At 39.1% G+C, this 10,909-nt stretch overlaps 1 protein-coding gene across 1 annotated transcript; it reads left to right on the top strand.

The window, feature by feature from the left end:
• mlnr (motilin receptor) lies at nt 1-7,555 on the top strand. Its single transcript, XM_007572385.2, has 3 exons — nt 1-657; nt 1,467-2,295; nt 4,808-7,555. The coding sequence occupies exons 2-3, from the start codon at nt 1,512-1,514 to the stop codon at nt 5,113-5,115; spliced, it is 1,092 nt and encodes a 363-aa protein (XP_007572447.1). The 5' UTR covers nt 1-657; nt 1,467-1,511; the 3' UTR covers nt 5,116-7,555.
• The last annotated feature ends 3,354 nt before the right edge of the window (nt 7,556-10,909 follow it).

Here is a 10,909-nt window from a genome sequence, read left to right as displayed (position 1 = left end):
ATCATTTTTTTTATCAATGCTATCCCAATTTTATGCTGAGTTTACTCTCATTAATTCAGCGCAATATCAATTATTGAGACACAAAAGGGTTTGCACTGGTTAAAACAAACAGGCTTTTAAAGAAATATAGATATATATATATTCACATATATGTGTATTGTATTGATATACATAATATGTAAAGATGTCTACAAGTTGGAAACTAGATGAATTTATAATATCGTCACAATTGAAACTTATTAATATTATTTCTATTATTTTTATTAATTATAATGATGATCTCTATCTGATGTTTCATGTAGAGGAGAGCATTCATAATGGGGGCCTGGGGTTGCTGTGTAACCTTAAAATTCCTCTTTGCCCTAATGTGTCCTGTCAGCATTTGATTATGATCATTACTCACACACACACACACACACACACACAGCAGGCAACCCCCACCACACATGCATATACACACACACTGATGTTCTGTGACTCCTCGGGGTGTTGCACAGGAGGCGCTGCTTTCATTATCTCTCCGTGTGCCGTAATAGGACTCTGAGCATCCAGGCGGGCGCTGCCACTTCATGTGAACCCCCCTCAGCTGCTGCTGCTCCTGAACGCCACACGGAGACCAGGAAAAGTTAGGAAGGTCGGAACAACTCAGTTTTTCAGGTAAAGACGACAACAAATATTCATTCTTTTGACTTTTAGGATTTTTTTAAACTTATTTACTACAACATTTTATATCACATTTATTACAATTGCATGTCGTAGTAATTTTTCATTTCACCTGTGATTTACAGGAATTACTTGCTGTATTGAACTGTCATTTGTTGACAAATATCAGATGTTTAAAAGTTATGTTTGAGTACAAAGTTAGTTCAGTGTGTATAAAAGTTCAGTAGAACCAGTGAAAGACAAAAATAATTTAAGATTAATTGCTTGAATTAAAACTAAAAGCTCCAATCAGCGGCGGGTCTCAACAAATCAGAATTTTACCAAACATTTTATTTATTGTAGTGATTCAACATTATAAAAACAATCTAAATGATACAGATTCTTTCAATATAAAAACTGAATTCATTTTCTTAGTAATTCAGAAGACTAATAAAAACGTATTTGCAATACAAAAATCTTATCCCTAGATAGAAAGATTTTAAACTACTTTGAATAATTAACTGAGCTGAGTAGTAAGTCAAATGTTTTCTTTTATGTTTACTGATGATTTTAACTATGTCACTTGACAAAATTACCAGTATATCTTACATGTATTGATGATTTTCACAGTGGAAATTGACAAATGAAATGTCTGTTACTATTTTTTTTTCTTCCATTTCTTGACTATTTGATGTGGTGATGATATTTTTATGATGTAAAGCACCACGAATTGCCTTGTTGCCGAGATGTGCTAAACAAATAAAGTTGACTTAAAACAAAGCCCTTGTTTGGTTTCCTGATCATTTTCTTTCTCACCACTGCAGCGTCCAGATTTCCCAGTGTGCCGTCCAGCTTTCAGTGGGACTGTTATGCCCTGGGCCCGACCTCCAGTTGACCTTCATACTGGCGCAGCGGAGGCCATGGACCAGTACAACATAGACGACCACCACTACGAGGGCTCCCTGTTCCCCACCTCCACCCTCATCCCTGTTACAGTCATCTGCATCCTCGTCTTCATCATCGGCGTGACCGGCAACACCATGACCATCCTCATCATCCAGCACTTCAAGGACATGAAGACCACCACCAACCTGTACCTGTCCAGCATGGCGGTGTCTGACCTCGTCATCTTCCTCTGCCTGCCCTTTGACCTCTACCGGCTGTGGAAGTACGTGCCGTGGGTTTTCGGGGAGGCGGTGTGCCGCTTCTACCACTACATCTTTGAGGGCTGCACCTCGGCCACCATCCTCCACATCACCGCGCTGAGCATCGAGCGCTACCTGGCCATCAGCTTCCCGCTCCGGAGCAAAGTCATGGTGACCCGGCGCCGGGTCCAGTACATCATCCTCGCCCTGTGGGGCTTCGCCCTGGTCTCCGCGGCCCCAACGCTCTTCCTGGTGGGGGTGGAGTACGATAACGACACGCGCCCCGACTACGACACGGGTCAGTGCAAGCACACCAGCTACGCCATCAGCTCCGGACAACTGCACATCATGCTGTGGGTGTCCACCACCTACTTCTTCTGCCCGATGCTCTGCCTCGTCTTCCTCTACGGCTCCATCGGCTGCAAGCTGTGGAAGAGCAAAAGCGACATGCAGGGGCCCTGCACTCTGGCCCGGGAGAGGTCCCACAGACAAACAGTCAAGATCCTGGGTGAGTGAGGCGAAGGCAGGGGAGGCTTTAGTGAAACTTAACACTGGAGCAGAGTTTAATCAACCATGTGGAGCTCAATTTTTAAAAGTGACTCAGTGGAAACGTCCCAGAAAGCTTAACTGCTTTACTCGAAGGGACACATGCAATCAGTGAAATGGGAGAGAAAAAGGAGAAATTCACAGGGTTCCTCCACAGTCGCTAACAAATGAACTGTTAGCTTAGATGAGGAGAAAGAAGGAGAGAAAAGCAGAGAAAATGTTTCATTTTGTTCATCCATTCCTCTATGCATCCATCCATCCATCCATCCATCCATCACTGATTCATGCTTGTGTTCCTTACTTGAGTTCTGTTTTTTTTTTACACCTTCCATATATGAAGTCACTTCACCCATTGTTATGTTTGCAAACTTCAGCAGAGGTTTAGTCAATAGTTGTTCATTAACTACTGGTTAACTACCTTCTAAAAACTAAAATTAATATTATCTGAGTCATTTTTCTCAGTCATATTTCAAAAACGTGCTAATCCAGAGCTGATTTAACACAATAAAATTGGATGAACCTGGATGAAAACAAGTAAAATTGTTGCATTTACTGGTTTTATAGTTTAGCTTTTCTTTTTTTTTTTTTTTTACAATTATGAGATAATTAAATTAAGACAATAACTTTATAGATACTACAGAACTAACAGTAGATTTTTCAAAGCTCCACAGCTCCTCTCTAATTAACCAAATGGTAATCCTCGAAGAGACTACATAAAAGATTTGTTTCCACGCCGTTTCACCACAAGAAAACACCCTGTAAGTCATCCTTATTTCCTGCTTTTCATCCCCTCAAACTAAAACAAACAGATTTTGGTAATGACAGCGCTCTAATCTTGCCTTTTGTAGGGGAAAGGCTTTTAAAGCTGAAATCCCACCTGTTTGCACAGTCAGTTTGCCTTTCAGCGTGGCTGAAGCAGTAAAAATGCCAGCCTGACAGTCTGGAATCCAGGACTTCTGGTTTCCTGCACCATCAGGAGCATTATCCAGCGGCTCCACGGGGCCACATGCACCACCACGTCGTGCCCTTTGGCTCTTGACTTGATGAAGAGAGAGAGCTGGTGCCATGTGCTCCGTTGTTGATATGATCTGGTTAATTAGTCGGTTTAGTCTCAGGCTAATCATGTCCTGCCGCTGCTCATGCTGATTATCTTAATTTGAAGCTCTGGAACATTGCGCAGGATGTGAAAGAGCGTGACCGTACCAGAACGTTATTTCCAAATGTTTCATCAGGATGCATCCATTATAATATTGCTGCAGTCCTGGTAGCTTTTATTTTTAATTCGTCTGTCGTAACTCTGGCATCCACTCACTCTGTGCCAACTGTTATTTTTTAAGTAATTTGGTCAGACACACCTCCCTTTAATTACAGGACTGACATTTACTGTCCTGACAGAAATTAGTGCCTCCATTAGAAACTGATGAGGGTTTTATCTGCAGGGGCTTCTTGATCAATACTGGTGACTCAGTGATTAGCTCCCACATCACTCACTGTGTTCTTTGCTGGATTTATGGCGATTATTCTGCACGCTAGACATTAATCCTCTAACTGACTCCTTTACTTCCATTTTTCATGAAAAATAAATAGTGTTTTTGCTGAAGCTGGCTGCATGCTGCTGCGTCACTCGCAAAAGTATACATACGCCTTGAGTTTTTTTTTTTTTTTTTTTACATTTCTCTATTTTTATCTGGTCTTGTGTGATGAATCAACACAATCTGTGTAGAGAAGGAGCTTTTTTTCGCTTTGCTTTTCTTAATCAGTGATCTTAATCCATTTGGGTTTATGTCTATATTTACTAAATAAATAGTGGCATGACCCTGCCACCACACTTTTTTACTAATGCTTCGGCAGCCCTCCGGTTTCAGCTCCTGCAGTCTTGCAGCAGCAGCAATTAACAAACTACTCCAAAATCCAGCGCTCCTAAGAACTGTTATAAATGGCGTAATGAGGAGCATTGTTGCGACGATGTGCTGAAGACAGAGTGTCTGAAAGAGTAGGAGCTTCTTAAAGAGACAGAGGCCAATTTCAAGGCGCCAAAATATGAGGTCAAATTTATTTTATGACTAAAAAACTGCATTTTTATAACTGAAGGCAACATAGCTACATGTGCTGACAATCCTGTCAGACGACTGACTGTTGAGCGTTGTTGTTTGATAGCTTGTTTCACAGATTTGAAACAAGCTATCAGTCAAATCCTTCTGTCACCTCCAAGAGGAAGGTGGTGGAGACCCAACTGCACTTAATGGCTTTTTAAATTAGATAAAACCATCTGACTTATTTCCAAACATAATTTATGTTGTTCTGGTTTTTGCTTTGGTTCCTTTACGGTCACGTACTGTAACTTTTTGCAGTGGAACAAACACTTGCCGACTGATTTTAGCTCTTGACTTCTCTTTGGCTGTAACTTTAAGTGTCTTTTTTTTTTTTTTTCATTTAGCTTCTTGTTCTGATCTATTCCGTCTTCTGCCTTTCAGTGGTGGTGGTGCTAGCCTTCATCATCTGCTGGCTGCCTTACCACATCGGCAGAAACCTCTTCGCCCAGGTGGACGACTACGAGACGGCCATGCTGAGTCAGAACTTCAACATGGCCTCCATGGTGCTCTGCTATCTCAGCGCCTCCATCAACCCGGTCGTCTACAACCTCATGTCCCGGAAGTACCGGGCCGCGGCCAAGCGCCTCTTCCTGCTGCACCAGCGGCCCCGGCAGGCCAGCCGCAGCCAGAGGCAGCTCTGTATGATCGATCACATCTCCACGCTGAATGAAAGCCTCACCGGGGTCTGAGATTCTCTACGGTTTAGGGTTCAAGATCAAAAGAGGATACTCAGTGAGGATGCGCAGAAAATGGATGAGAGGGGAAACAGGGCTCTACCATGCAAAAAAAAAAATAATAATAATAATAATGATCTGTTACTTCTTAATGGCCTTCTGATTATTATAATCGCCTATAATGTCACAGTATAGTTCTTGAGATACCTTTATACAGTCAGTGTTCAGTATTATTTACATCTGGTATATCTGTAAATTCAGCTCACTTATCTCCGTTGTTTATGGTTTACATTAGAGTTTTAAGACTGGTTGTTATTAGGAGGAATGCATGACTGTTTATGTGTCATTTATGCATCTTGGTGTATCACTAGGTTTTCTGTAATGTACAGTGAGTTAATTATGTTGGTGAATTGTTCTGCCTTTTTGTATTTTGTCGTGCTACAATCACAGACTTCAATGTATTTTCAGGTTTGTAGGTTCATTTTGCACCTTCACACTCAGGTTTCCACTCATTCTTCTTTGCAAGACAGTTCAAGCTCAGTACAATTCATCAGACTGCATCTGTGCACATCAATATTGATGTGTTTCTTAGTGAGATTTAGGTCAGTACTTTAACTAGGCCATTGTAACAAGTGAATATGCCTTAATGTAAATCTCTGCATTCCAGCTCTAATTGCATATTTTGGATTTCTTGTTTTACTGGAAATCTCAAATCATTTACAGTAATAAGAGGTTGAGTTCCATCCCCACATCATGATGCTGCCACTGCCATGTTAGCTCATGACTATGGCGTATTCAAGGTCATGTGCAGTGCTAGTTTTCAACCACGCAAAGTATTTTAAATGTAGGTCAAACTTTAAATGGAATCTGTTTCTTGCACAAATATCTCCTTCTTGTTTTCAGTTTCAATCCCAATTAGACTGGATGGAGAAAAGCATTCCCACAGCATGATGCCGTCACCACTGTGTGCCACTGTGAGAAAACATCCTGTCATCCTAAAATCCTGTCAGTGCAGGATTAGCCGCAACATGCAAAAGGGATTTTCATTTCCATTTCTCTTTCACATAGGCCAGACAGGTTTCGTGTTGACAGAATCTGCTACTCTAAATAGTCTTTTCTTTTTTGTTTGGATGATGGGTTGAGCTGTTAACAATGACTTTATCTTTGTTCCTTAGTCTTCATGATGCTGTTTTTCTGTTTTTTTGTTTTTTTTTTCAAATGTTCTGAAAAATCGACACCTTCACAAATGGCCTCTAGTGGCAACTGTTTGCATTTTATTTAGGAGCGTAAGAGTAAAGAAGAGTGAAGAAAGTTAAATACAAAAGCACACCACACTTTTCAGATTTTTATAGGTGTAAAATGTTTAAAATCATGTAAAAAAAAATGTCCTCATCTTTACAGTTATGTATCACTTTTGCTGGACCACCACAGGGGTCTGCAACCTGCGGCTCTTTGGACTCTCAACTATGACTGTTGTGAAACCAAAAAAGAAATCTTTTTGATTATGAATCCAATGAAAACTGGTTATTTTAGGAGTAAGTTCTTATGCAAAATCTACTTTTAACATCTACAACAGGCTTTCAAAAGTAACTTAACTTCAAACTATGCTGCAAACTATGCTGCCTATTTTTCTCCATTTTAAATATTCATTGAAAAGGCTCATCTCATTCTACATTTTATCTTCTTCTGTGCAGTATTCATTTTGTATAAACATCTCAAAATATAAATACACTTTGGTTTACTTTTGCTAGCTTTCGCAGTGACATTTTATGTAGTGCATATTTAGAAACATTTTTGAGCTTTACTTTGTAGCAGCAGGGGTATAAAACCCCAACAAAATACACAGGAGCTTGGGGTGTAACATGACAAAACTGGGAAAGGTGAAGGCGGGTGAATACTTTTACAAGGCACCGTAGGACGAAACATTTTTAATCATACTGTTTACTGTTACTGTTTGAGATTCATATAAGAAAACGACAAAATAAAGCTGCCAGCGGGTTTTTAACAGTTGTGAGTTTGTGTATGTGTGTGAAAACATTGAATATAAACTTGATAAAAGCATTTTAAAATCAAAACGGGGAACCTTTGGTGTGTGAATGTGAGCTTGTGTGTGAGAGACGCTGGTGCCACCTGAGCCCAGAGGTCTGAGGCCTGCGTACGTGCCGGCTGTCGCATGTAATCTGTCACAGCTATTATATTAAATGTTCTCTGGGTTGCATGTATGCCTCCAGCCAACGTCCCTGCATCACCATATTCAAAGTAACAGCTGCCCTCAGTGCTTTTCAAAGAGAACCGCAGAGGCTTAGAACGATTTTCTTTTTCCACAACTTGAGTCATCCCATCACTTTGGACAATTTATTTATTGAATTAGAAGTTGTGGTCTTTTGTGTCTCATCTGTTCCCGAGAGAAGTGTAATGTTTGAATTACGTGTTCCATCCTGAAAAAGAAAAAAAATAATAATAATTCTCACATAGAACAACCTTGAACTTTCTTTGTCGATGTCCCGGCTGTCATGCGTCTCGTTTGTTTTTTCTTTTTTCTTTTTTGTTTTTTGTGAGGAGCTGTCAGGATTTTGCCGATGAATCATCAGGCCTTGGTTTGCACAAATACAAAGAGACGCAGTCGCTCTGGGCTGACTCATCCACTCTTTTTTTGTTGTTTTTTTTAAACGGAGTAATTCAGCTCTTTGCCAGAGAAGCTAAAGGAGCTTGTTAAAGCTCATATCTCACAGCAGACTAACCTGACATCACCCAGGGGAAAGATCAACAAGCAGCACAACCCTTCTCTGGGTTCTTTGCCCTTTTTTTCTCTTTTTTTTTGTCAGATAATGAAGAGCTGCGCTACAAGTGGTTTGTCGATATACCTGCCCTGGAGCCTTCCAAAATCATTTAAATTCATGCAGCTTTCATTTCAAATTCATGACTTATCTAAAAAAAAAAAAGTCCAAATTTACCCACTGCAGGCGATGCTGTTCAATTTTACACAGAGAGTTTTGAAACACTGTTGGACAAAAATTATTCAAATTCAAAAATACTTTACTGATTCCAAAGGGAAGTGAAATGTTGCTGTAACTCATATTTTTCAGGGTTCCTTAAGGAGTTGTTGTAGATGCTGTGGGCCAGACAGGATCAGCAGTACATTCTGGATTAAAACCTGTTGCAGAGCGCTCTTGACCACAGACTGGGGTAATGTTGCATTTTTCAGCAACACAATGACCCAAAGCGTTTTGCATTTTTTTAATCCAATGTGCCATTAAAATTATATTTACTCAGATCTTTTTATTTATTATAAAATATGTATAAGCACAACTACATCTTTGTTACTAAGTGTTAAGTCAATTTTTAAGGTCTAAAATCATTTTTAAACTTCATGGAAACAACTGGGATGCTCTGCTCTATAGAAACAGGGTTTAAGGCAATGATTAATGAGCAAAGGACTGAAAGGGGGTGAGGGGGAATCCCTCATTTCCGCTCTTGAACATGGTGCAGAATCTGTGATGCAGTGGGCCTCTTTCACTTCCAAAACTCTGGTGAACATTGTTAGAGTTTTGTTGTAAATAATAAACAATAATAAATGAACCCCAAGGCTGATTTTACTAACATAAACAAACTTAAAGAAATTTTAGATTTTAAATAAAATGCATAAAATACTAGTAAAATTACTTTCACAGCTGGTACTCCACATAAAACCTGAATAATTCATTTTGAAATATGATGGATCAACTGGGCTCCATAGTTATTTTCCTTTCTTTTATTACAGTGTCGTTATATTTCTGACCACCAGAGGGCGGCAAAGTGTGTGCCAGTTACATAAATGCGCCGAAGTAATCAGGGATTTTAAAACTTAAAACGACAGTCAGATGTAAAGTAAAACAACGAGCATGTATTAGATCATAATACACAAATTTCTTTACAAATAAATATATTTTAATCTATAAAAGAAATATATTTAATCTATGCCTTTAAGACATCTTTATCAGTTTCTCCTTCCAGTTTACTTCCGCAAATTATGATGAGCACATACTGTTTTCCTGTTTTGCTCTCTCAGCCATGAGCGTGACTGGGTGAAGCTGAAGTGAAATCCAGAACATTCTTTAAACCGCACTCAGCACTACAGAACCTGGACTTCACTGTCACTGTTTTTTACTTTCATTCGACTCCATGCTGCTGTCGCCTTTTCTCATCCCTTCTCTCTATTTCAAAAGCTTTTCCCACCACAGAATGACTGTGAGGTCATTCATCTCAAACCTGAGCAGCTCACTGTGAACTCTGCAAGAAGGGGATGAGTAAGAAAAAACCCTTGAATTATTCACTTTTAAAAAGGAAACCCTCTCTGTATCCTCTTTTTTCCTGACTTTTTTCATTATTTTTTGTAACTATAAATAAGAATGAAGCTCATAGTTTTAGCATTTTATTAGCAGAGCTGAAATATTTATCAGTCTGTTATCCAAAGTGGCTTTATATTTATTTTATAGTGGCTTTTGAACCAATGGGAGGATAACATTTTCAATCACCTTTGTTTGAAATGTTTCTGCTGTCTGAGGAGCCAAAATGCTTCACTGTTTTATAAAAGTACTTTGCCTTAGGCTGGACAGGGAAGCTAATGGGCAATCTGTCTATCTTACATTAATAGAAAAGCTCAATAAAATCTAATAGTAGAGGGAAAAATTGCTCCCCGGCTTTCCAAAGGAGCTGCAAATGTTCACAATGTCCAATGGGAAAATCTAAATAAACTCCAAGCATACAGCCTGGGGTGCAAAGCAGATAAAATTACATTCATGTGCAAGAGTGACCCACCCAAAGTCCACACATAAAACTTAATTAAAAATCTATACCAAGACTTATAAACTGATGTTTATCCAATATATCGATGCTCTCCGTTACCAAAGCATTGCGAAATGTTTCAGCCTCTAGTTTATCTCTCGATGACTTTCTACAGCTGGTTCCAAAAAGTACTGCCTTTATTGGGGTGAATGAACTCCACTGCACAGGAGACAGTTTTCTGTTTATGCAGCTTATTCAAGCCATGAATCATTTTTCACTGACTTCACAGTCTGTGTGGATCTATTAAAATTCCTAAAAAGTTTATGGATGTAATGTGACAAAAAGTGGGGGGAGTGGGGGTTCAATTGGGGCAGCATATACGCACTTTTGATGCTCACAACATGACATTATGCTCTTGTCTGCTACAATGACCTGTGGTCTGCACAGTAAGTGTTGTATCCAAAACCAAACCATGCACTCTTCGGTTACTTAGTAGCTTAATGCCTTAACACAAGAAGCAAGAAAAGGAGACAGAAAAGGGAAAAAATGCAATAAATTAAATTAAATAAGATTAATAAAAACGTAACAGTTGCTCTGATGTGAAGTTAATTATATTGTCTTATTGTTCGTTTTAAATCAGCATGATTTTTTTTAACTACAGCATTAATTTCAATTATGTCTACTCGATCTACTCGCTCACAAACATTTCCCGCATAGACAACCTTTGTGTCAGCATACTCATCACTTTATTTTTCCGTGTTAACGACACGTCCATTCAATATATGTCATTAAAATACATGTATCATTAAGCAGACAGTGTCTACATCATCGTCTATACTACAATTTTTAAAAATAAAATCCTAAAAAAACACTTAGCCTTTTTCTCTCTTCTGCTAACGTGAATTGGCGCTAAAGAAACACATCAAAGTCATTTATTCTCGCAATATTGGCACTATATGAATACGCTGAATTGAATTGAACTTTGCATGATTTCTGATTAGAAATAACTTAAATTAAGCAAAAAAAGGAAGCGTATGTAAAATGC

The sequence above is a fragment of the Poecilia formosa genome, unplaced genomic scaffold, assembly GCF_000485575.1.
Source record: "Poecilia formosa unplaced genomic scaffold, Poecilia_formosa-5.1.2 Scaffold299, whole genome shotgun sequence".
Taxonomy (NCBI): Eukaryota; Metazoa; Chordata; class Actinopteri; order Cyprinodontiformes; family Poeciliidae; genus Poecilia; species Poecilia formosa.
Note: the sequence above shows the minus strand (reverse complement) of the source record. Positions and strands in the feature narration are given on the sequence as shown.